Source organism: Sebastes fasciatus, chromosome 18 (assembly GCF_043250625.1).
Source record: "Sebastes fasciatus isolate fSebFas1 chromosome 18, fSebFas1.pri, whole genome shotgun sequence".
Taxonomy (NCBI): Eukaryota; Metazoa; Chordata; class Actinopteri; order Perciformes; family Sebastidae; genus Sebastes; species Sebastes fasciatus.
The window spans coordinates 6,643,397-6,669,365 of NC_133812.1; the positions used below are offsets into that span (position 1 = coordinate 6,643,397).

The 25,969-nt window shown below is 41.9% G+C and overlaps 1 protein-coding gene across 7 annotated transcripts in view; it reads left to right on the plus strand.

Moving 5' to 3' along the window:
* Positions 1-25,969, plus strand: part of epha7 (eph receptor A7) — a 102,043-nt gene that overhangs the window by 38,890 nt on the left and 37,184 nt on the right. For all 7 annotated transcript variants that reach the window (XM_074616422.1, XM_074616427.1, XM_074616423.1 and 4 more), the window contains exon 5: positions 1-336. In XM_074616422.1, the coding sequence (XP_074472523.1) occupies positions 1-336 (336 nt within the window). The remainder of the gene's footprint in view (positions 337-25,969) is intronic.

The window sequence follows — 25,969 nt, forward strand, 5'->3', positions numbered from 1 at the left end:
GACCTCCCTCCGCGCCACAGAACCTGGTCTACAACATCAACCAGACCACCGTCAGCCTGGAGTGGGGCCCGCCGGCTGACACGGGCGGCCGCAACGACGTCACCTACAGGGTTATATGCCGGCGCTGCAGCTGGGAACCCGAGGAGTGTGTTCAATGTGGGACCAATGTGGGATACTCTCCCGCGCAGTCAGGATTAGTGGACACTTATGTGACCATCGTGGACCTGCTCCCCCACGCCAACTACACTTTTGAGGTGGAGGCTGTCAACGGGGTGTCGGAACTGAGCCGCACGCAGAGGCTGTTCGCTGCGGTTAGCATCGCTACTGGCCAAGCAGGTAAGGACTCTTACATTAAATTTATTAGTACATTGTATCTGGTTTGTTTAATCCATACACAAACAGGAATGTAAAAGCTGACAGTGTCTGGGAAGCGATATTATTTTTCCCATTATAGCGAAGGCATGATCCGTCCTACTCTGCCTCTGATTGGCTTACCCTAACAAATCTCACTCCTCATTCCTAAACAAGTGCTGTCAATGGATTCAAATATTTAATCACAATTAATCACAAGATTGTCCATAGTTAATCAAGGTTAATCACAAATGAATTGCACATTTTGTATCTGTTTGAAATGTACCTTAAAGGGAGATCTGTCAAGTATTTAACACTCATATCAACATGGGAGTGGACAAATATGCTGCTTTATGCAAATGTATGTATATATTGATTATTGGAAATCAATTAACAACACAAAAAAATGACACATCTTGTCCAGAAACCCTCACAGGTACTGCATTTAGCATAACAAATATGCTCAAATCATAAAAACTGCAGCCCAACAGGCAACAACAGCTGTCAGTGTGTCAGTGTGCTGACTTGACTATGAGTTGCCCCAAACCGCATGTGATTATCATAAAGTGGGCATGTCTGTAAAGGGGAGACTCGTGAGTATCCATAGAATCCATTTTCATTCACACATCTTGAGGTCAGATGTCAAGGGACCCCTTTGAAAATGGCCATGCCAGTTTTTCCTTGCCAAAATTTAGTGTAAGTTTGGAGCGTTATTTACCTTCTTCCCACAGGCTAGTATGACATGGTTGATACCAATGGATTCATTAGGGTTTTATAGTTTCATATGATACCATTATTTTCACTCTAGCTTTAAAACTGAGCCGTTACAACCTAAAAACGCAAGTTGCATTAAAGAAATTATTGGCGTTAAAACAAATTTGTGTCATTATCGCTTTAACTTTGACAGCCTAAACCCAACCAACGAAGGCAATGAGTACTAGCCAATCAGAGGCAGAGTAAGACCTTTAGGATTCGGAATTTAGCGCTTGGGAACCAGTGCTATAGCCAAAGACACTAAACTGATGTTCGTCAAGTACAAAAGTGCACATTTTTCTTTTACACAGACATTTATTGATCTTTTTGACTCACAGAAAGAAAGTGAATAACCACATTACCCATCATGCTGAACTATTTCCTCTAAAAGTTGAAGACAGAAGTGTTTGGCTCACACCAAGTCTATGCACAGTTCACCCTTTGTTCCAGCTGAGAGAGCATTAGGCGATTGACAATTTAATTTTGAAAACCCCTTTTATGCAAACTACGCTAATGATTCCCATTAGCATTAATGACCATAGTCTGATATTATCCGGTAATATATCCAGTATGCATATTACCCAGATTAATTTCATGTGTATATCAGCACTACAGTGGCCAACATTATTAGCTTAGCAATGATGCGGACTCCCAGTGGTACCGGTGCTGTATTTGCAGCTCCAGTCTCGAGGGAATCTACCGTAATTAAAATGCTGTAGTTTGTGGTGACAAACTCTAAAGCCTTTTTTATTCATTATTTCTATGGATCCAACCAACAAGATTCCTCTTTCATGCTTGAGCATCCATGAAACACAGTTGGCCCAAAAGAGTGCTCCGACTATGGTGATTAAAAGAAGGCTGCAAAAAAGAGAGCGCTGGAGCTTTAGTTGGATATATAAGCTCCGTCTCCCTGCCACAGGACGGCCAATCATGTCCTGCTGCTTTTCACGTCATCATCATATTGGATTAATCATTCAAATTCAGGTCATCATTTTAAAGGGGACATATCGTGCTCATTTTCAGGTTCATACTTGTATTTTGGGGTTTCTACTTGAACATGTTTACATGCTTTAATGTTCAAACAAACATATTATTTTTCTCATCCTGTCTGTTTGAATATACCTGTATTCACCCTCTGTTTGAAACGCTCCGTTTTAGCGCCTGTCTCTTTAAGACCCCCTCCTGAAAAAGCCCAGATTGGCCTGCTAGAAAAATATGATGCACCTTTGCAAAGGTAGATCTCAAGCGGTATATTCTAATGAGCCTGCATGTGACATAGGAAGGGGAGTCACATCTGATTGGCTTGTTGAATCACATGTTTTCTGACCCAGACGGCCCTCAAAAAACTGACTGGGTTGTCTTATTTCACAGTTTGTGGGTTGGTAGGAACTCCAGATACCCAAAAAGAATGTGCACAAGCACTGAAAAAGGTTTTTCATGATATGTCCCCTGCTCACATGTCACTTTTCTCTTCAAAACATCCCCCTCCAGAGGCCTTGGTTTGCTACCAAAAACATTTATTACCCAGTAAATATCTCAGTTTACTAGATGTTTGTGTCTGCGAGAGAGACAAAAAAGAACGAGGCCATTTAGTTGAATGGATGTGTGTGGGACGTGGTGTCGGGGATGATGTATTTCGCCGCGCTCGGTTCGTGACAGAGACACGCGCTGGAATGTGCCGAGGGGTTGTCTGGCCAAGGACACGAGGATGGCGGGAGGAGGACAACCTGCAGGAAAAAAGCCAGAAAATAAAAAAACAATTAACACATGCTCTTTTAGAGTCACTCATAATTATACGTGGCATGTTGACAACAGACAATTACTCAGTTAACCCGGCGGAATATTTAGCCATTAGCTATTGTGAAAGAGAGTGGCGTGCTTGGCCAAGATGGTGTCATGTTTATTATTTTGAGTAAGTGGCACCATTTAATGTGCTATAACACTATAATCAGTGTAATTGGCCGGCGTGGATCAGGTCGCTGATCGTTTTGCTGACCAATTCCAAAAATAAATTTGATATCTATTAGTTTTGGCCAATCTGTAAATGTGATAATTTTCATTTTGATTCCTCGATTTTCCAAATCTCTGGACTGTAGTCTCTGAGGCCTGATCAAACCTGGCAGAGTGGACAGCTTTAAGTACGTCTGTTCACACCTGGCATTAGAATACGTCTCCACATGATGCGTCTTGAGTGACCACTTGTGATTGGATCTCACTTACCCGCTCTATTTGCAAATAAACACATAGTAAATGTTGCAACGTAAGTTTACAGGAATGTCTGTAATAATATCCTACGTATTAGGGCACATTGTATTAACATAAAAACATGAGTTCATTGTCTATCGGCGGTCCCCGGGGACCTCCGCGGACCTCCGCGCGGGCGGGTGTCAGCTCTGTGCAAAGCACCGGAACAAAAACACAGATAGTATGATAGTAATGCACTCCCCGTGCCTGGTCTGATTTTTATATGTTGCAATAGCCTATAAAGAAAATACAGATGTACCGACAGAATACAGTAGATCACAGAGGCCTTTTACATGCTGCGAGGCAGACGAGCGCTTGCGTCGCGAGCTCAGTGAGATCCCGCGGATCCCAGCGGGACGTCAGATGAGTAGGCGGTCCTTCAATGTGGCCCAGGACACATTCGCGTACACACTGCTAAAAGAATGCGGCCACATGCGGCCCAGACCACCTCTGAATGTGGTCTGAGCGATCGGATCTCAATGTATCCTCAATGTGTCCTGAGTGCGTTCACACCTGTACTTAGAGCTGTCCTCTTGTGATCAGATCGCCCAGGATGCATGTTAATACCAGGTCTGAACAGGTCCTGAAACTCTGTTTAGACCATGATACTGAGAGTCATCTTTGAAACCCAGACTAATCACATTCCTTGTGGGTTAGTGGCTCCTCAAGGCAAGGCGGCCCACTCCATCTGTTCAACAGTAGCACAGCCCTGGGACTGAATAATACCTTTAAATGAAGGCTGGAAAAGATGGTATTGAAAAGAATAAGATTTCTGAGATCTGAGAAAAAGTGGTGGGACTGCAGTGAAAGCTCTGCAGGTTTCGGCTGGAGTGCAAGTCAATAGTCAGCTATCGGTTGACATCGATGGCCGTGTGATGTGTCTCTCTTGTTTCCCCTTCTTTGGGAGACATTAGCTCCACACTGCAGGGCTCATTGTCCTGCTCACCGGACCCTCGCTGTGTCGAGCCCTTCTCTGGACGGTCAGGGAACGCTTGAGAGCTTTGTAATTGGAACGCCGAAGCTTCCTAAAACAATCGGCCCTTCCTGAGCGAGCATGCAGGACCACTCATTAGAGAATGACTGCATTATTAAAGCTTTTATGGCTCATCATTCAGAATTGATTAACCTTTTTTTTTGCGTGTCGAGGCACCGGAGCACCGCAGCACTGAAAGAACCTTAAAAAAGAGAAGCCCATCACTGCCCATCACAAACCTCCTGCATGATAATCAGCATGTAACATGGGCTCGTAGCTGGGGGAACGAACACACGGTGTGTGAATGCAGATGGTGATCCATCTGATGAGGAATTCACACCTCCCCTAATTACACCAAAGGCGAGGCGAGGCTGGAGCTCCAACACAAGGTGCTGAGTGCTTATTGTTCCCAGAAACCTAATTACCTCTCAGCTCGGTCTTAAATGAGTTTAAGTAGAGGCTGTGAGTTCATAAGCTTGATTTCTCCAGCTCCGTCCTCGCAGCGGTTGAATGGAAATCCGTCATGTCGAGGATTTTCGCCACCGCTGTACGCTGGAAGTTAAGAGTGTGTTTCAATCAGCACTCCATTGTGAGTCGACGGCAACACAGAGCCGCCCTCGGAGGCCCTCGGAGGCCCTCCATGCTTTAGCTTTCCTCAAGCACACTTGTAAACAGGGCCTTTTGTTCTTCCAGCACACTTGTGAGTGGGCACTGCTTATAGAATAACCATTAATATTTATTCAAGCGGATGTTCACCTCCCTGAGCCAGAAAAAAAATCACTGTGGAGAAGGGCACAGAAATAGGATTTGAAATTGGTTATGGGAAAGGCTACAGGACCCATGTGACTGTGCGTGTGTGTACATGCTGTGTGTACACGTTCAGCTTGAGACTAGTTAAATAGGGTTTAGGTGATCAGCAAGAGGTATACACAACATAATGAGTAAAAGGAAGAGCCGGTGTAAATTGATTTTAATGCTGACTGCTTGTATTAGCCAGCAGCACAAAGCCTGTTACACTCAGATAGCAACTTGTACAATAGTTGAGCTGTGCTCTGAAGTAGGCTCCACGGGTGAGTCAGAGCAGAGAACGGTGGGTGAGACTGAGCCAATGTATTATTTAGGCTATGGCAAGTTGGACTAGAAATATCTCAGAATGCAGTGGTCGTTATTCCAACACACCTGATAAGATAAAGACATCATGTCAAATTTCTGACCTGTCTTCGTGTGAAGCCCCTTCACACATGTAATCTGTAACATTGTTTACTAGATCTATCTGTTAAAATATTACCTTAAAGGCATAAAGGCATACCGGGTATGGTGCAGACTGAGCCCGACTGGTCGCTGTCAGTTCAGGACCTTCATGACCAATGGATAGAAATGGAAACGGTTCAGTCCAACTCTTGCCATGCCAGTTTTTCCTCACCAAAATTTTGCGTAAGTTTGGAGCGTTATTTAGCCTTTTTCCCGACAAGCTACAACCTAAAAATCATAGCGTTAATACAAATTTGTTTTAATGCCGCTAATTTCTTTAACGTGTTATTATCGCGTTAACTTTGACAGCCTAGAATTTAGATTTTTTTAGGCGGCAAAGGCATTACTCTACTCTGCTTCTGATTGGCTTACCCTGATATTCTTACACTAACCCTAACCAATCTCACTCCCTATGCCTAAACCTAACCAACCCAACCCAATGAAGGCAACAAGTGCTAGCCAATCAGAGGCAGAGTAGGGCCTCTGCTTCTTCAGAGTAGGGTTCGTAATTTAGCGTCCTGCCCTGCGATTTTGACAACAGCTATGCTAACAGCTACGTTAAGTTTGGTTAAGTTGAATGTCTAAAAGGAGCTTTGGACTTGGTTGTCTTCGAATGCGAAGAATGAACAAAACATAGATGATTACACACGCATGATAACAAACAAGTCATAATATTGCATTTTAAATCCGGCTCTGTGTCCAATAGTTCCACACTTTTTTTTTTTTTTACAATTAGAGGAATTTCCGAATCAGCGGACAGACTCATCTGTTGTATTCATTTCGAGCCATTCCTCGCTACATTTGTTGTGCAGCGCAGTGTGAATGTAAGATGATGTTATACAGTAGTCCCCCCTCAAGTTCAAACCTAATTAAACATTCAAAGAGAATAACAGGCTATTCCCTTCAGTGCAATCTCTCATTGCAAAAGGGGGGGGAAGCGTCGAGGCACACACAAGAATGTAAACTGAACATTCTACTTTGATCTGAAGAGCCTCGGTGCCCCCTCGCATTGCGTGAGAAGCAAATATTCCCGTTTTGTTTGGCTGTTTCAGTCAGTGTCTGCGTCACCGGCAGTTCGGCGTCTGGAGTTCAGAAAGGGACATATAGTTTATTGCATGATTTGATAATTATTCACCTCCGTACAAGGGAGCAATGATCATTAAAATAATAAATGTTCATGGGCGCAAACTGATACCCCAGCCCCTCAGTGGTAATCTATATGGCCACGTTATTGACACTTTATCATCACTAAATGGATATTGTTCAGTGCATTTGTGAAAGTAACACTTGGGGAACAATAAGGCCATTGATTTATCCCTTTTTGTGTTCTAATCTGCCACGGTGGCCTTAAACAGAAGGATTGATTGATTCCTAGCAGTCCCCACTGACCAGTGCCAGCCAGTGTAATTTTCTAGTTAAGCGGATCCTCCTTTGTAGCATTTGTCCCCGGTTTTACGTTACCTGGGAGCCCATTCTTTTCACCCCCTCCAACCCCCCCCCCCCCCCCCCCTCCCGCTCCACATGCTCACAGTAATTTGATGAGAGCTGGGCAAAGCAGGAAGATTCAACAGCTGCAATAAAACTGTGGTGGTCTCAGAGCAGCAGCTCGGAGCACTTAACCTGTAGCTTTTCTGTAAATGCCTCCTGATTTGTCTGTCACCCAATCCGTCAGCAATGAATAATTTTCATGGAAGGTGCACTTTAATTACTTTCCCATTTAAATGGCATTATCGTGGCCTATCTAGGTAATTAATCTCACCAAGTATCCTGTTTCAGCCTTTTATTGCTGGCAGACGAGCTCCCTAAATCCCCCCCGAATCTGCCGTGCTTGAATGAGCCCTCCCTCATAGAAGCTGGCGTTGCCTCTTTCCCCTTCGCTTGGTCCCTATCGCAGCCATTGGACAGTCCTTTCTCTCTGTGCAGGCAGCCTGTCAGAGGCAACGGGCTGTTTCACTGCCTCGGAAAGGACACAGGCAGACACATCCGTGCTGGGCGGTAAGAATAGGCCTCGCTTAACCAGTACGGCTTTAGAAGGGGGCTGATAGCGGCAGATAGCTGACATTTTGTGTTGATATTCAGCATGGATTTTTTTCTTCTTGTCAACAAATTGTATGAAAAGACTCAAACCAACAATGAGTGTGTCCCGCTAACAAGTACTGTGTGTGAATCTAAAGCCTAATATATCTTCTTCCTCTGAGCCGTAGAGCTCCATTGTTGTCCAACACTATCAAAATCAAAATGTTCCTTCATTACCATTAACACACACATTGTATGAAAGGTTCCCTTTATAAAAGGTTCCACCTGAAACATAAAAGGCTACTCCTAGAACAATCTGCCAAAGGTTCTATCCAGAACCTTTTTACCTTCTAAGGATTCCAGGGGGTTCTACTGAAAACCCTTTCATATTCCAAAGGTTTCATCTAGAACAGTGGTTCCCAACCTGGGGCCAACTATCTGGTGGTGGTCTGGAAGGATCTTGAACATCCACGTTTTCAACAATCCTTGAAGAACTCTTTCTTCCAAAAAGGGTTGGGTTCTTTAGATGAAAAGGGAACCCTTAACGGAACCCCTCAGTCGTACAAGGAACCCTTGGAAAAGACTTTCTTCAAAAAAGGGTTCTTCAGAAGCTGATCTGGGTAGAACCTCAGCTCTTTTGGAACCCTTAGAAATAAGACAGGTTACATATAGAATGATGCCAACCTTATCGGTTCAATTTGACCATTTTCATGTCACAAGCCTTGAAAGAATTCACCGTTAGCAAAGCTGATCAGTGAGGAAAAGATCAATAAACAGCCTTTATAAGAACTCTTGTTTGCTGAGTTGATATTTTGGCCTCCGGTTGGCAAATGTAATAAAAGCCCAGTTTTGAGTGTATTGGTAAAAATATTCTACTCCAAGACCTTTTCATTTTCATGCCAAGATACAAGGGAACCTCAAATTATACCTTCGGCGTCCCCGAAGCTACTCGGTCTGTGTGACATACATTTTTTGTCCATGTCTGTCCATGTCCTGAACGCTCTGTCTGTACATCTTAGGACATTTCTAATGTAGTATAAACAGAACCGCATGTGCATGTGCTGTCTTTGCCACATATTTTTTTGGCGTAAGATAAAGCAAATCTAGTCGAATTCAAAAGAAACTAGAAATCTCTTTTTTCACCCCTCAGCAACATAATATTATCATACTTCTAGAGCTTCTTAGAGATCACAGAGATATATGTCTGCAGCAGCATGCAACACGCAACTAAATATTACAGAGGATCAGAAAAAAAGGGGAGTCAGCATCCATTTGTGGAACAAAGGAAAACCAAGAAATCAGCAAAAAGTGTCTTGAAGATTGAAGACGTGCAGTTCAGACACTCGTGCAGAAATATCCTTATTTTCCTTGTTCCTATATGTACCAACGTCTGAATAACAGGTGGTTCTACTGGCTCAAATATCATGTTAAAGGAGATAATCAGACAAATCCATATACAATTGTATTTATTTTGACTTCCTTATTTCCTGTAGATTATTTTTGTCTATTTCCGCAGAAACTCTGTCTCCAGCCCTGCTTGTTTGGGTTTCGGATATACTGTTTTTAATTTGGGAACATTTGCAGAGAGCGGTATTATTTCACTCTGAAAGCTGTCTGAAAAGTTGCAGCATTCTGATGTTTTGGCCTCAGTTGGGAATATGTGGAGGTTTAAAAAGGGAGCGCTGATTCACATTCAGCTTCATCCTATAGGCTGGGTTCCCCCGGAGCAGACACAGACACAGCTTTAATTATTCAGACCTCTGCGAGGCGGCAGAAAGAGATTGAGGCAATGTTTTTTCTTTGGCAGTCAATCTGCTGTTTACCTTCCACACAGCAACTCAGCTTTTCAGTCAGACCCTCACCTTTCTCGAATCACTTCTTCTTTTTCTCTCACAGACGTCAGCCGCTCGCATTTATCAGCCGAGACATTTGACAACTCTTTTTTTTTTTCTGGCAGAAGTTGGCCACTAAACAAGTTTCCCCGAGCATCGCTGCACTTATCAACGTTGTGTGGATATTAAATTTCTGTGTGTGTATTTTACGATATCTGAAACCCTTCTGTCAACAAACTGAGGTTTCCTGTGCGGGCAGGAAGCAGGAAGCTCCGGCATGGAAATGTTTGACTAGACATACACATGTTTACATGTTGGCGGCAGGCTGGCCGAGTGGTTAAGAGTGACAGTCCATCGAGGTAAAGGTTCACCTCACAGAACAGCCTGTCGAAGTGTCTTAAAGCAAGACCCATTACTGTTAATCTGCTCTGTCACTCTGGGTGCAAATGATCAGCCAAATGCCTTCAATGTGGAAAGTTATCAAAGTGTCAGCGAGGCTCGGATTATTATGATCCCTTTATCACCAAATCTGTCTTTACAAGGAAGCTAAACAAACACAAGCAGTTCATTCAGAATGCTACAGCCGAGCATAACTGGACTCTGTTACTTAATGATGCAGCGTTGACAATTGAGACAGTTTTTATTCTCTTAATGTGACTTTAAACAATCCTCAGGACAAATAATGTCAAATGTCCAAAATCAGGGCATTCTATATGTTAGGGGGAGACACCCCAGGTGAAAACATTGCATGTGCATCTGTAGATTTCTCCTAAATTCACCAAAGGTTAGCATTAGATAATGCCTCATTTGCATATTTAAACATAACATTTCAAAGTAAATAATCAACTGTTGAAGTTTCATGGTGGTATCTATTAGTTAACTTGTTTTAACCTATTCACCTGTAGTGTGGAATTTTATAATCCATATCTTTAAAGGCCGCTTTTTCTCAGAATCTCCACTTCAGTAGCTTGCACTTACATCCACCGAACTCTCCAGTTTCATTCCTATCTATACTCTGAAGGGTTTGTTCATGTATCATTCATAGCATTATTTATATAATATTTTATTCCTAAAACATATCTTTTTTTTATTTATGGCTGTTGAAGGTATTTTCTGATTCATGGAGAGATAAAATGAGATATTGCAAATTCCCTCAGTAAAAACCTTAGATTCTAGTATGTCAACAAAATAAAACAAGAATTTTGAATCTGGCTTTAGCCAATGTTCAGATTTCTGTTCTGGAAATATATGCAAATTGGCCCATATTTAATAAGACAATGCCTCATTTGCATATTTAAATATATATTCAAAGAAAACTTGTAATACAAAAAAATATATATATTTGTCATAATGTAAGTAATTAACTGGAAAAGTTTCATGGTGATATCTATTAAGTTGTTTACCCAATTCACCTGTAGTGTCTCCTCTTAAAGGGCCGGCTGACACAAATTACAAAATAATCCATGAAGATCATTTGGGTTTGATTTGTCCAGTTTTTGATGTTTTTTATATATATATATATATATATATATATATATATATATATATGGTACATTAGGGCTTTCAGAGTTAACGCCATAATAACTTGTTTTAGGTTGTAGCAGGCTCAGTTTTAACGCTAGAGTGACGATACTGGTATCATATGAAACTAAATAACATAAGGAAACCATCTCATACTAGCTTGTCAGTAAATTTTTGCGAGGAAAATACTTAATATATAATATATATATATATATATATATATTATATATCAGTTTTTAATAGCTATGAGCAGCACAAACTAAATTCTATTCATCTGTATTGGTGGAGGGTGTAGGTAGAAATGTATACAGTGTATCTGACATATCTTCACGCTTTGTGAAGAAGCATCAGCTAACCTTGATAAAAGAGCAACACACAGTGCACCTGAATTGGGTTGTATTTCCCATGTACATGTATAAGTAACGCTACATGACCAGATTAAAGTGCGAGCGCCGCCGCTGCCGTCTCCATGCCACCACCACCACAGGGTGACAGATCACGAGCACAGAGTATTCACTCAGTGAAATTACAGACCTGAGGGGTAGTTGATGAGAAATGTCACTGTCGACAAAAATGGAACTCTAATATATTCCATCTCAGGTTTGTTGGACACTTATTAATGTCTCTCAGAGAGCGCCACTAATTAAGGTAGTCAGTCTGGTGCGGCAGACGAGGCGTGGGACAAATAACAGTGTGACCGGAGAACAAAAGAGCTGCGATGAGAGTATACATATTTAGCAGCGTTATAGAGCAATCGGAACACACAGTGTTCTCAAGTTGAGCAGAAAAGTCCTCATTGTTGCAGAGCAACGCACCCAATAATTTGTCTACTTTCTTTAAGTCTTGATGATTTTTTATTCAAAATGATAATAATAATAGGAGGTTGGAAGCTGGTTGATGAAGCTGTGAAAGTTTGCTGTTCGGCATTATATATCTATGGAAGAGCATTAAGGCCAGGCATAAGTGAAAAAAAAAATGAAGAGGAAGATTTTTATATTTTGCATTTCAAGATAAAAGTCAAAAGGTCACACTTTCAGTATTAGTGCCAGGCATAAGAAACAAAATAAAGAGAAAAACATTTCTTTTTGTGCATTTTGAGTGTCGAAAGGTGAGACTAAAGTCAAAATGTTAAGAATAAACGTCAAACTTATGCAATATGCAAAATGAAATATAAAAAAAATATTTCTTCTCTCATATTTTTTGCCTATGCCTGGCCCTTTAGAATATTCCATATAAATCATAAGAATGCATCAGGTGCAAAAGGAAACGCAACTAGGGATGGCTATAACTATTGTTTATTGATGTTAAAGCTTCAGTAGGCAGTATATTTTTGGCATCTTTGGGCAAAAATTCCATAATAACCTTTCAGCATATTGTAATTCAAGTGTTCTGAGAGAAAACTAGACTTCTGCACCTCCTCATGGCTCTGTTTTCAGACTTTAGAAAATCTAGCCCGTAACGGGAGACTTTGAGAGAGAGAGAGCGTTCCTATTGGCTGTGCTCCGGCCAGTGGGCGATGCTTGGTATTTCCTCAACAGATCTCAACATGGCTGCCGGGTCACAAACGTTCTCATTTTACAGCTAAACAGTACACAAAGATAATTCTGAAAACATTTGAGGAGTACAGTAACAGAATATTGATTCATATTTGATCAGCGCTGCCAGTTTGACCGTTTGGTCGGAGTTCGCGAGTGATTGACAGCTGCTCAGAGACGACAGCTAGATGGCAGACTCCATATCAGCTCTGATTGGTTGTTTTCCTCCGTCTGTGAAATCTTGCAGATGCCATTCGGAGCACCGGAGGACACAGACGCACATGTTTTTTTTTTTTTGCAGATTACCTGTCTCATGCACTACTGTCAGGATATAGCGACCGTTTTATAATAATAACTTTTTTTAAATCCTATTTGCTCCATTTCTACCTGCTGCATCTTTAAAGGAACATCATGTAAATTTTGAAAAAAAAAAAAAAAAATGTTCTTATTCTTACAAATGAAAAGTTAAACTCATAAGCAATAAAACTCATCTTTGTTTCAGTACTTTCAGTACTGTCAGGGGTTTTTGTTGCTACATCCTTATCTGTTCTGGTATGGCTTTGTTAGCCTTGTTAGCTATAGCTCTGTTGGGCAGAAGTAAGGACACCGTGGCTGGAAATCAGCAGTCGACATCCTTGTTTCCCTCCCTGAAAAGTTCAAGCTGAAACTTCAGTGTCCATATTTAAAGTTGCCCCTGTGTGTGTTTTCGAGCGTTGCCCGGTCAGTGAAGGCAGCTGGCTTTGGCTCTGGAATGCGGCAGCTCTCCGCTTACTGCCCACGGGTGACTGTAAGGCCTCGGTAAACACCAAAATACTTTCTTTCCTCCTCTCTCTTTATCTACTCACTTGCTTGCACTCCCTCTCTGCTCTCATATACATTCAATCAAACACACACACACACACACACACACATACCACACGCACTCTGTCAGCATGCACCTGTGACTCCCAGAGCCTCTCTTTATATGGAACACATGCTCGGGAATGTCACGGCCCTGGCTGCAAATGGCTCCGGCACTTTGCAATAGAGCCATTCGAGTGTTTCATTTCCTGCCGAAGGAGTTAAAAGGACTTCCAAGGGTAATAAAAAGCCAAGCAGAGTTGCATGCCGTAGGTGCCCAATAGCAGCGGATTTTCCCCCTACTGGACAAAACACACACACACACACACACACAAAAGCAATCCTCAGTCAATAGCTGAACTTTGATCGCCATTTCCTGAAGGCGATGGTATTTTGTCTGGTGGTGCAGAGGGATTGTTCAAAGCCCAGAGAGTGTCTGTCTATCTATGGAACATTTTTTTTAATTTTTGTGAAAGATAAAGTCAAAATCTTCAGCTACTTTGCTAATTTTGCTCCGTGTCTGGTAAATGCATAAATCGGCAAAGTTTGGGAACATGTTCTATGTTCCCCAGCTTAATATCCTCTTAATATGACACATTAACGAGACCTTTAAAATGGTTTTATGTTCTCAGCAATGAATATTTCTCAAGGTCAAATGACGAACTCACCCATCTCCATCTTCTACAGTAGCCTGTACTCCTTACTCCTTGAAAACCTCTTTAGACATTGATATCTCCATAGTGGTTTGACGGATTTTTACCGTTCAAACTGCATTTGAAACTTCCATCTCCCGTCATGCATTAGTAATTTGTGAAGATAGTCCTTACTGATCTCTTACATAGGACCCTGGGAACAGGAATGACCCCCAAACGTTGCTATACGCTTTAGCCGTATAACAACTTTATAAGGTGATAAAACGTCAAATGTTTTGTTTTTAGCTTGTTCCGTTGCCCCCTAGTGTCTATAAAAAAATAATAATTTCTCCAGCTTTAAGATCTCTAGAGGTGTCTTATCTTGATTTAGAACAGCCAGCCTGGATCATAGATAGCTGTGGTACAGACAACCCACTTTAAGGACCTTATCATTTCAGTTTATATTGTGCTTTGGTTGTGCATACTGAAGATACTTCACACATACAAGATTAACTTCAATTATATTTGATTTTAAAGAATAATATATCACAGAGAAAATGCAAGAATGAGCAAAAAAGGCAGATTTCATCCATGCGTCTAGATTGGCTACTCCCGCTCCTGTGATCAATCATGTGATCACTTAAAAGCTGCTCTTAAAGGTTTCTCCTTTAAGTGCTGAGGAGGCTGCTTGATTAATGTGTCTTCTTCATATTTTGTGTACTTTGTACTCGGCTTTCAAAGCGTTCTTGAAGGGTTAGGGTCATCAGATCTTTGATAAAGACGGTGTTAGATATATCGGGATTCGTTTCTAGCACTTAACGTGACCTGGATTCTGTTTACTAGAAAGTGTCTTCTTTCAAAGCGGTTGTCTTGTCTTCCCCTCCCGAGGTCTACGGACTGGTTTATGGTTGTGAAACTGGCTGGAGGTTTTGCGTTGTGTAACACAGCCGTGCATTTCGGCTGCAGGGTGCGTGGGGATTTCTTTTTTTTTTTTTTTTTTTGGAGGGTGGGGTGGGTTATGTGAACATTGCTCACTGGTGCTTTGTGAGATGAAAGAATCCAGGGAGATTGACAGCTCGGCTTTTTTTTTCTGTCTTTCATTGTCTCATCAGCATACTGTCTCCTGCAGTGAGGAAAACTAATTATGTCTTCAACCCCCTGCTTCACCCCCCGCCCCCCTCTCCCCTTTTATTCAGATCATCACACTTGGAAATCATAATGAGTTTGTGGCAGACCACTTTGGCTTTGGAGAAAGGAAGGGAAAAAAAAAAAAATTCTGAAAGTCCATTTGCCTCCACTCAAACAGGCCGCTGGCAATTACGGACGACCTTTTGACCCCCAAAAGCTGTCGCCTGAAATTCTTTCAGGGCCTGACCAAAACTTAGTTTAGTTTAGTCCTGCACACCTGCTATAGCTTCCTCAGCTGTACTCCTTCTGCTTTAAACCAGAGCTCACCAGAAACCTTTTTGTTATCAAAGCAGCGAAGAGCCATCTGGTGGGCTGCTTTTAATTATTTGGTATAAAACACCAGTAAAAAGATTATGGCAGCCGAGGATCTGATAGGACGTTGGTATTGGCTGCGGAGCAGATGGGCTCCACATCTGGGCGAGAGGAAGTTAGTGAGGGCGTGAGGGATGCTGTGACAAGGTAACACGGCCAAGAGCTTTTTGCAAAGTCTCCCAGTCCCTTTTGTATCGGATGATCTCCTTCACCCTGTCTGTCCTCTCTGCTCATTCTGCCGCGTCCTTTGGACAGCCGGGGACAAAGAGTCGGTGGGAAGTGTTTGGGACTGACCGAAGCACTGCTGGGAGAAAATGATTGCCCATTTAACCTTGTGATTTTAGCTGGAAACAGATCAGTTACCTTAAGAGAAACGGCTCACAGGCGAGTGATTGTGGGGAAAGAGCATGTTTTTAGGAAACAGAATATTTCTTTATATGACTTTGAGGATACTCTCTGCAGTTTGTGATGTTCTGAGTTGCTTCGTGAGTTATTTGGTGCACATTCTCTTCCTTGCCCTGCCTTACCTTACTCAGTGGTTCTGCAAATTTCCCAGAATGCTTTGTTACCAGCTCACACAATACCATTAAATTGCATTGTGATCTATTAAAATTATTATTATGATTTACCTTCAGAGAAGATGTTTAATCTTAGGGAATTTTTTTTTTTTTTTATAAATGTTGGAGAGGCTTTGTAACCTTTTTACATAATTAGTTTAGTTATTCATTTATTGTTTTGTTTCTTGTTTTCATTTTCATTTTATTTTTATTCATTTATTTTAAATTAATTGATTTATTTTTTCTCCTTCCTTTTCCATTATAGATAAAAAAAAATTGGGGGGGGTGCGGGGGGGGGATTGATGGCTTGATAATGTTTGTATTGATTAAATTGTTTCTCTTTTTTTGGGAAAAAAATTAAAATCTTAAACATATTGTTTTAAAAAAAAGTTATTATTATGAATTTGTAATCTGTAAAATTGATTGCTAGCACAAAATAGGGAGATAGAAAAAAATCCTTTATTTTTTTTTTTAGTAGTATGTTGTTATTATATTATTATTATTATTATTATTGTATGTTGTTATTGGCAGAGTGGCAAGTAAACCATCATGGCAGCGTCCAAATGTGTCTACCAAAATCACTCCAAATTATGACCCCAGAATTGCCCCTAAATGTGATATTTTTTTGCCGTATTTCAGTCCTGGGCGTGTGTGTGTGTTATTTTCACAGATTTTCTGCCATTACACTTTACACTAAGCAGCCAGCGTCTACTGCATGTCGCGTAGCGTCGAGACTGAGAGGAGCTATTCTTCTGTGAGATCTGCGTGCTGAAATGTATTCTCCGAAGAAAGATTACATCTAAATGAAAGTTGGACGAGCTTGTATCCTTAGAGACCGAGCTAATTAAATTTGTAAATTCCTCCCAAATCATCTCCCCCGTCACACTGGTGGCTCGCCGTCGAACGCTGCCAAAAAGTATGTCACAATGCGTTAAGACCAGTGTACTTTGGCGGTAGACGTCTAGATGAGAGATGGAATTAGGAGGCCTTGCAAGGAGACCCCTGTGTTTTCAGCAGGTTTGTAAAAACACTCCGTTGGTGCTCAGGAAGAGAGATAATCACTTATTAATGTCATGACGTTATTTGATTTTGTCTATTATGCAAAATTAAATTACGTCTAGCTTGAGATTCGGGGACTTAATGCATCGACTGGATGTATTTCAGCTGTTTGGGCTTGTTAATCTGACACATTACAGATAACATCCCCGGCTTTCTGGCTGAAATTAAATCGCAGTTGATAACACGAGATGAATTCAGTGTGCGGCGTCTGACAGCCACTGCAGACGAGTGCATGCATACTGTAAAGTCAATGCCCCCTCCACACACACACACACACACACACACACACACACACACACACACACACACACACACACACACACACACACACACATTGAAAGCATATGCATATGCCAACACGCTTTTTTTGTTATTTTGTCACCTCATGCTAACTGAAGGTAGCTTGCTTTAAATTGTGTGAACATGTCTGGCATTTGCATTCGAATAACTCACCCGCTCTCCAATTAACTGGTGACAAAGTGGGCTGGAGATACGCTAAAGTAAACATACCGGACGTCTGACACAAAGAGGCAAAAGCCACTGTCTTGTCATTGTTCCCGGGGTAATTGGGACGGTGGTTTGGGGAGAAGCTCAGCGCCCTGAAAAGCAAAAATGTCTCGGCCTGGCCCTCCCACTAAGTCTTAAGCCTCGTCTCCCTCGCCGCGTATCAGACGGAGATCACCAATTACAGTAGTGGCAAATCCTGCGACCAATACACAAAGACTGACAATGATGTGACACCTTGCCGGCCTTAATCAGGATGTTGGGCTTCATCTCTCAATTTGCAAAGCCCTCTGTCGCTCGCTTTGGTACGCAACTTTAAGCTGCTTTGGCCCAATTTCACATGGTGCTGTTATCCTATTTGGACTGAGACCGTCTGTGTGTATACTCGGAGCCATTAACTCCTAAGTATCATGTGGAAACTTTGACATTTTTGTGTCTTATCTTTTAAAAACTTTTTTTTTTCACAAATTGTGACTAAAATAGCTGCTGAAGTGTTTTAGTTAGACTGGGTTCGTGAGGTTAGTCAGTAGGGATGCGCCGATTCAAGTTTTTCAGTCTCGATACCGATAGCGTTACCTGGGCTAATAAGCTGCATCCCTCACTGTGTGGAATTGAGTGGGATCATTCTTTTATGTGTAAGGCAACATCAGGCTGGACTTAAACATCGCTTTCCTAACTTTGTAAAACAAAATGTGACAAATAAATACATAGATGACATAACATACATTTAGTCAATTGTTATTTATTAGTAAAATAATAAATTGTACACCAACAGCTTGGCAAAAACATCTTCAAAATTAACAGGAATTTTCATTTTAATGTGTCACAAATGAGTCAAAACTTATACAGGAATTAAAATTCCAGTATATCATGTATATATAGCATATAATTATAGAATTGAATTTAATAGATCGGCACCATTGTCACCAATATCCGATCCAGTATCGGTGCATCCCTATTAGTCAGTCAAAGTTTTAATTTGTATTAAAAATCACCTTAGTATGTGCATAATACACACAGTCTGTGTGTGAGTGGGAATAATGGCCCAGCATGCATGGATTGATTTTCCAGAAAAACTAATTTTATCCAGACCGGCCACAAAAAGGAGAAACATAAACCATTTCATTAAGTTTATAACTCGGGTTCTCTGCACACAATTAATGAAGAAAAAAAAAATCTTCTGGTACACAAAACTCTGGCCTTCCTCCATTTTCCTAACACACCAGTTTGCTGTCTCCAAAGATCTTTTCCACACTGTAACCTGCTGTCTGTGGACAATCAGGAAGGAGCTCTGGAATTAGTGCCACTTTAACTCAGGTGGCTTCAATCTCAGTCGAATCGCTTTGACAAAAGATATTAATCAAATGTACCTTCTCGAGAGGCATAAGCAAAACAGGAATATTGTTAGTGAAGCAAACAAGTAACCGTTCCCCTCAGTACAGCAGGAAAAAAATTACCCACAAATTCTTAAGGAGAAGCGCAGTCCTACTTCTTAAAGGGGCAGGCAGGTCGGGGAATTAAAGTCCCCCTACACAAGTTCACAACTCATATAAATGTTGAACAGATGAGCGAGAAGAATGTGCACCTTTTCTTCTCAGCATACAAACCATTCAAGGAGCCAGCTGGAGCCGAACCCAGCTGACATTGGGCGAAGGCGGGGTACACCCTGGACAGGTCGCCGGCCTATCACAGGGCTGATAATGTGGCCATGAACCTTGATCCTTTTTACGTCATCGACTTATCGTACGATATATGGCCATGACCTTGATCATCTTTGACCTCGATATTGCCTGTTGTGTTTACATAAGAATGTCACCAACATTTTAGAACATGATGTCAGAATTTCTCTTAAAGTGACAGTGATATTGTTTATCACAATTATTTCTGGGACAATATATCGTCCAATAAAAGAGCCCCGATACCTTTTAGTTTTACGTACTTTGAGGAGCATGTTTTCTACAAAAGTCTTTCTTCGTTTACCAAAAAAAAAAAAAAAAGCTGAACTTATTAAATGTTAAATATGAATTCAACTCTTTCATCGGCTTGTTGAATCCAGCTGAGGACAGATTGACACCTCCACAGAGCTCTGAGTAAAACCCTAAACCTCCTTCCATCGCATCAGCGGGGGACTACACCGACACTACCACAAGGCCACGCTCAGCCTGATATACTGACAAACCAGCGCGCTGTGTGAGTGTGTATGTGTGTGTTTGTGCTCCACGCTGCTGGTGGTCCTCTTCTAGTAGGGAATCTGCATCAAAAACAGCCACCCCCCCCCCCTGCCTTACCCCCTGCTGCTGCTTTCTCAGCCTGAATCCACACAGCCCAGCTAGGCTGCAGCGCAGCGCAGAGCAGCCCGCTATATAGATACGAATGGTCCCACCAACTCTTCTTGAGTTTAATAATGAAGGATTAAGGCAATTCAGACGGATTCACAAAGGACAGGCTGGGGCAGCTTTTTTTAATTGTCCCTGTGTGACTAATGGCAGTTGCATTAGGCCGGGCATTATAGGAGACAACACAATGTGTTCAAGGCATTGACTGCTGATTATTTCCATGTGCAGGCTGAGGATTTATTTGACCAGAGCACGGTATTTGCAGCGGGGAAAGATTAAGGAATTTTTATTTCTTCTCCGTAAAATAACCACTTTGACAGCTTCGTACCTGCTTCTTAAAGAAAATAGAAATATGATTCCCAGTTAGAGAAAAAATGCAGTTAAGTACAGACTGAGCTTTTTTTTTTTTTTTTACTTTTCGTCTGGCCAATCTGCAAACTTTAATCAGTCTGCCCGACTTCAAGGAGGTACAGCGCTTCCCACAGGCTTCTTTGTGGCAGCGATTCATCTGCTCAGCCGCAGTTTTATGTGACCGTTCCCTGCTTCTGCCGTTTAAAGCAGCTCTCCATAAGCTCACCACAAAGCCATGAAACAGCCAAAATGAGAAAACATTATACAGCTAATAGACCTGTTACAAAAACTACCTTTCTTGGATTGCTTAATGCCACGAGGTGCCACCTTGAGCGCGCCGGGTGTATTATGTTGCTCAGCTCATAGTAGTGTTTTGAAGTCCTTCTCAATATCACCGTTATTTCCTCCCCGGCTTCACTGATGATCTCTGACATCTCATTAGAGTGTCTGTTATTCGTATTACCCGCACTAAGGCGAAGTGATCACGGCAGATATTGTGTGAGGTAAATTTCTGTAACCAGCCAAAGAAAGAAAAGAGTCATTATCAAGTCCAATATATAGTTGGCAGCGAAACAGAGACACTTTGCTGGATGGAGAAAGTAGACGCTATGAGATTGTTTCCCAAGATACATTTTCAAGGCTAATTATCTCGCAATAATGACATCATTATAATGATAGTGAGCCAGGGCTCAGGCTGATGAAGAATGGAGCTTTGTTCACACGACACTCGCACATACTGAACATGGACTTCACAGGTTTTTCACAGACAGCAAATCATTTCTCAGACAAGAACTAAAACATTCAAAGAAGCCGCGGCTGTTTTCTAAATAAACATTTCTGCTAAGATTTATGAATTTAAAACATAAGCTTTAAAGGAAGACACCGTGCTGCAGATACGAGCCGGGCTGTCCGATACATCACTGAATAAATTCTGTGATGAAATATTGTAATTCATTTTTTTTAGGGGGGGATATTCAGTTTTTTCCTCATCGTGAAGTGAGTAAGTGATATCCTGCATTTCCCAGACTTTTGACAGCCCACTGAGAGCTGGTGTGAACTTGTTGCTGTCAGCTGTGGTTTTATGCACAGGTGGAGAAAGGGTGGGAGTGCTTCTTCTTTGGCTGGAGAGTCTTGTACCTCTGTCTCTTCTATGATTGGAGGGCTCCCCGTGTGAACGTTGGTCAGTGTAAATGGCAGCTGTCAAAACACCTTTTAGATCACGAAACATTTTTCGTCCCTTGCTATTATTATGTACATTTTATCGATTTTCTGTTGAAATAAGGAAATTAATCCATACTGCTGATCTCTTTGTCACGTATTTATTTTTATGTTTATATATTTTTTTTATATTTGTCTGTTTGTCAGCAGGATTACGGAAAAAAAACTACTGGTTTAATTTATTGAACCCATTACATTTTGGAGCGGATCCGAATCAAGGGTCCGAATACACAAATCATTTTTCACTTTCGTTAACATTGATGGGCAATTATGAACATTTTGTAAATAAAGAATAAATCGATTAGTTAAAAATAAAAAAATAATCAAAAGATAATTAAGTTAGTGAAAATAATCATTAGATACAGGATCTATACCGTGAGAGTGTAATCAGTGTAATTTAAAAATTTAAACTAAAACCATTAACCCTCTGAGACCCAGAATAGACCCGTTTTTGTCTTTTTAGGGGGGTACAGCCAGGGGGTCTTTATGGGGAGATAGCAGGTCAACAGTAGATGTCACATAGAAGTGGTGTACATCATCAGAAAGCTGAGAACCTGAAGATTAATTTCCGATGCTGCTCAGCACTGTGTGTCAAGTTGTTGTTGACAGCAAGTCATGTTATTGCAGCAATTTTGGGGTTGATACCATTTGTTACACAGATTTGCTGCTAAATTTAACCATTTTTTTACCACTGGAAAATTGATAAAAATGATCAATAATCCCTCCAAAATACCACATTAAGTCACACTAAGACCTTGAGGAACACCATAGAAAAAGCGTTGCTGTGATTTGGTTTCAAAAAGCTTTTGACATTTTGAGATTTCTGCAAGATTGCAATTTTCGCCGATTGGATGGCGATGACCTGCGATCCCGCGGGTCTTAGAGAGTTAAGGCCTTAAAACTTGACTTTGACACAGGACCCCTCTTTAAGACAGGGCCACAAAATTATCTAACAATACTTGATCTGCTTTTAATTGACTCTTTTATGCTAAAAAAAAAACTTCGGGGCTCATTAATCAGGTGTATGCTTTAGAGCAGATTATCCCTTTAACTCAGAACAAGCACAGTAGCAAACATCGGCATCTCCCACCACAGCATCCCTCCTCCTCTGGGTCAAAGGTCATATTTGGTCATTCCTAAAGCCGAGCATCATTATGATCCTCTTCCCCCAGAAAACAATGGGAAAGAGGCTTTCTGTGGGAGCCCTCCTGTTTATCTAGCAGGTGTTACAGCATCGCTGGGCGTCTCTCCACGCAGTGAATCTGACTCTGTGCCCGGCGATTACGGCCAGTCACTTACCCTGGAAGCCAGTGTAGACTGGATGTGGGTATGGCGGGGTGGGGAGGGGTTGTGGCGTAGGTGGGACAAAGGACAGTGGACGTGCCTTTGTAGGGCAGAGGGAGCCGGGGGCCGATCCGTGCCGAGTTCAGCCGGGCAACCTGAGAGCTGGCTTTGTCTCTACAAGCAGCCGATCACTCAGCGCAGTTTCGGTTGAAAACTGTCGGGAGGCTTAGAGGGCAGGCGCTGTTGTCCCGAGTCTGGGAATAATCAGCTCTTGTTAGACTCTGCTGCTTTTTAGCGGCGCAAACAGCTTTTACGTGACACTCGATAATAAATCATAGTTATGAATTTGATCGAAACAGATTGTTACAAGCAGTGAGTTGTGGCAAACCGACGCTGAAATTGTTTCAAAAAAGCATGTGATATATTTGTGTTTTAAATCCCACGGTAGTCCCACTGAGATCCAGTCGCTGCTTGTCTCTGTGCTTAGCGGCCATTAATCATAATCAGTTAGCTGCTTCCATAAGTTAACAGAACATAAAGAAGAGAAAGATGTGGCTCAGGAGGTCCATCAATGAAAGGCTCAACACTTTGTGATACACGCGAGCTGTCGTCGCTGTAAAGTTTTCCCTCCAGGACAAATATGCTCGGCGTTTTTTGTCGAGTGTGTTGCGACACACCCAGTCAGAAGCGTACGTGCGCTGCCGTCTGGTTTCCCTTCACGTCCTGTCATTTGCTCTTTGTCTGCGCATAAAGAAGACATCAAGTGAGCTCATAGCAGACAGATGAGTGATAGAAAAGCTCACCGCTGATGACAGACGCAGAAGAAGCCAATCCCCAAAACTACAGTAAGCCACTAAGTAGGCTTTTGTGCAATCTTTTTTTTTCTTCTCCCACATGCCGTCTGGATGGAGGCCTGTCTGGAGTGTCTGGCCGAGTGGAGGAGGGGGGGGTTACTCATCACGAGCGCGGCTGCCAGCATCAGGTCGTCCCCTTGATTACAGGGCTGCTGCTGAGCCGGCTGGGCGTTCCAGTCCTATCACCAGGTGCATTTACTCTTGGCTATGCAGTGCTCCATTTCCTGCAGATGCACTCGGTAGACTCAAACTGTGCGTGTACAGTTAAAATGAGTTCTCTACCTCCCGGTCATCATCGCCCTCCAGTTTCTGTTTTCTCAGGCAGAATTAGGTGTCGCGAGCTTCGAAGCAGGTATTTATTGGATCAGTGTTGGATTTGTTAGGAAAATAAAAGTCGGAGAGCACACCTGTGCGTGGATGTGACCTAATACCTTCAGAATAGAGACATCAGGAGTCACTGCTTCAGTGAGATGCTCCTTTGACATTAAGAACACACTTGTTCTCTGTTGATCAACTAAATGACTGGTTGTTTCATACGACATCTCCATTGTTTTTTTCCCTAGACGCCCAGCTAGTATTCTAATCCTGGAATACTACTTGCTTCGTTCGTTGTTGTGTATTTTGAAATTTATTTGGAATTAATTACTATTTTAACACACTATCGCCTGGATATAAAGATCCTAAAACTAGGACTTTCAATTGATTAAAATATTTAATTGCAATTAATCATGATTGTCCATAGTTAATCGCAATTAATTGCAAATTAATCACAAATTAATCATCTGTTTTTTTATTTGTTCAAAATGTACCTTAGAGGGAGATTTGTCAAGTATTTAAGACTCTTATCAACACAGGAGTGGACAAAAGTGCTGCTTTATGCAAATGTATGTATATATTTATTATTGGAAATCAATTAACAACACAAAACAATGACAGATATTGTCCAGAAACCCTCACAGGTACTGCATTTAGCATAAAAAAAATGCTCAAATCATAACATGGCAAACTGCAGCCCAACAGGCAACAACAGCTGTCAGTGTGTCAGTGTGCTGACTTGACTATGACTTGCCCCAAACTGCATGTGATTATCATAAAGTGGGCATGTCTGTAAAGGGGAGACTCGTGGGTACCCATAGAACCCATTTTCATTCACATATCTGGAGGTCAGAGGTCAAGGGACCTCTTTGAAAATGTCCTTCCCAGTTCTTCCTTGCCAATATTTAGTGTAAGTATCTTTTTTATGAACATTTGGGACTTATTTTTGCAACCAGAGGAGTCACCCCCTGCTGGCCATTAGAACAAATGTAGGTTTAAGGCACTTCTGCAGTGGCTTCACTTATCGGAACCGAAAGTTGCTGCTTGATCCATCCTTGATTTAACCATTTTTTAGAAATGGAAATATTGTAGATATATTGTTCATCATTGTATACACATTTCCCAGCATTCAGTCCGACATATTTGGTATCTTTGGAGAAGTCGGGATCTCCACTAGAATTTAAAATAATGGTTTGTAGCTTTGAACAAAGCTGGACCGCACAGTGTGAGTCTGAACTGAAGGGCTCAGCGGGGTTTAAGAGGTTAACAGTCTTTTTTTTTTTTTTGTGGTTGTTGTTGTTGTCTCCAGCTGGTTTATTTTCACTTTTGAGATGAAGGTGATCCCTTTTAGTATGAGATATGTTTGCACTCTTTCAGATTTGTCCAACATTTCTGCGCGTCGGATTGTTCTCTGTCTTTCTTGCAAAAATGAAATATCAAAACAGCAGCCCAGTAGCTGGAGTAGCCAAACCTGGAATGTGTGTCTGTCACTTCACCTGGCAGAGCGCTGAACTTGTTGACAGATTCAAGGTGCTCAGCAACCCGACCACACGGCACCGGGGGGAGTACATTCTGCACCTTGCGCAACTGTCCACAGCAGTGTGAGCGGGGTCATTTCCAGTGCTTGTCGGATCTGTCTCGGGCTCCGATCTGATTTAACGGCATGGTGTCTCGGAGAGCTGCAGGCCTGGCCTAGATCTGTTGGCAATCAGCAGTGTGCTGGACTGGACTGCTCCACTGTGCGAAATTACAGAGGCGGCTGGAGGGGGCCGTGGATATGATTTCCCTGGGATGGAATCTGTCCAGGACTGTGATTAAAGAGCATATGAGCACTGATTAATATGATCATCATCCTGATGACAGAGGTATTTCTATAATAAATGGATGTTTATGATGCCAGCTCTTAGCGATCACATGTCCCCCCCGCATTCTGCAAAACGGCGGCGCTGACTTTAATTTGAAATTTGTATATTTCTCATGCCGGATGCCAAACATCAGATTTATTCGCCGATAATAAGGGAACGAGAGCAGCTGCCTCTGTGT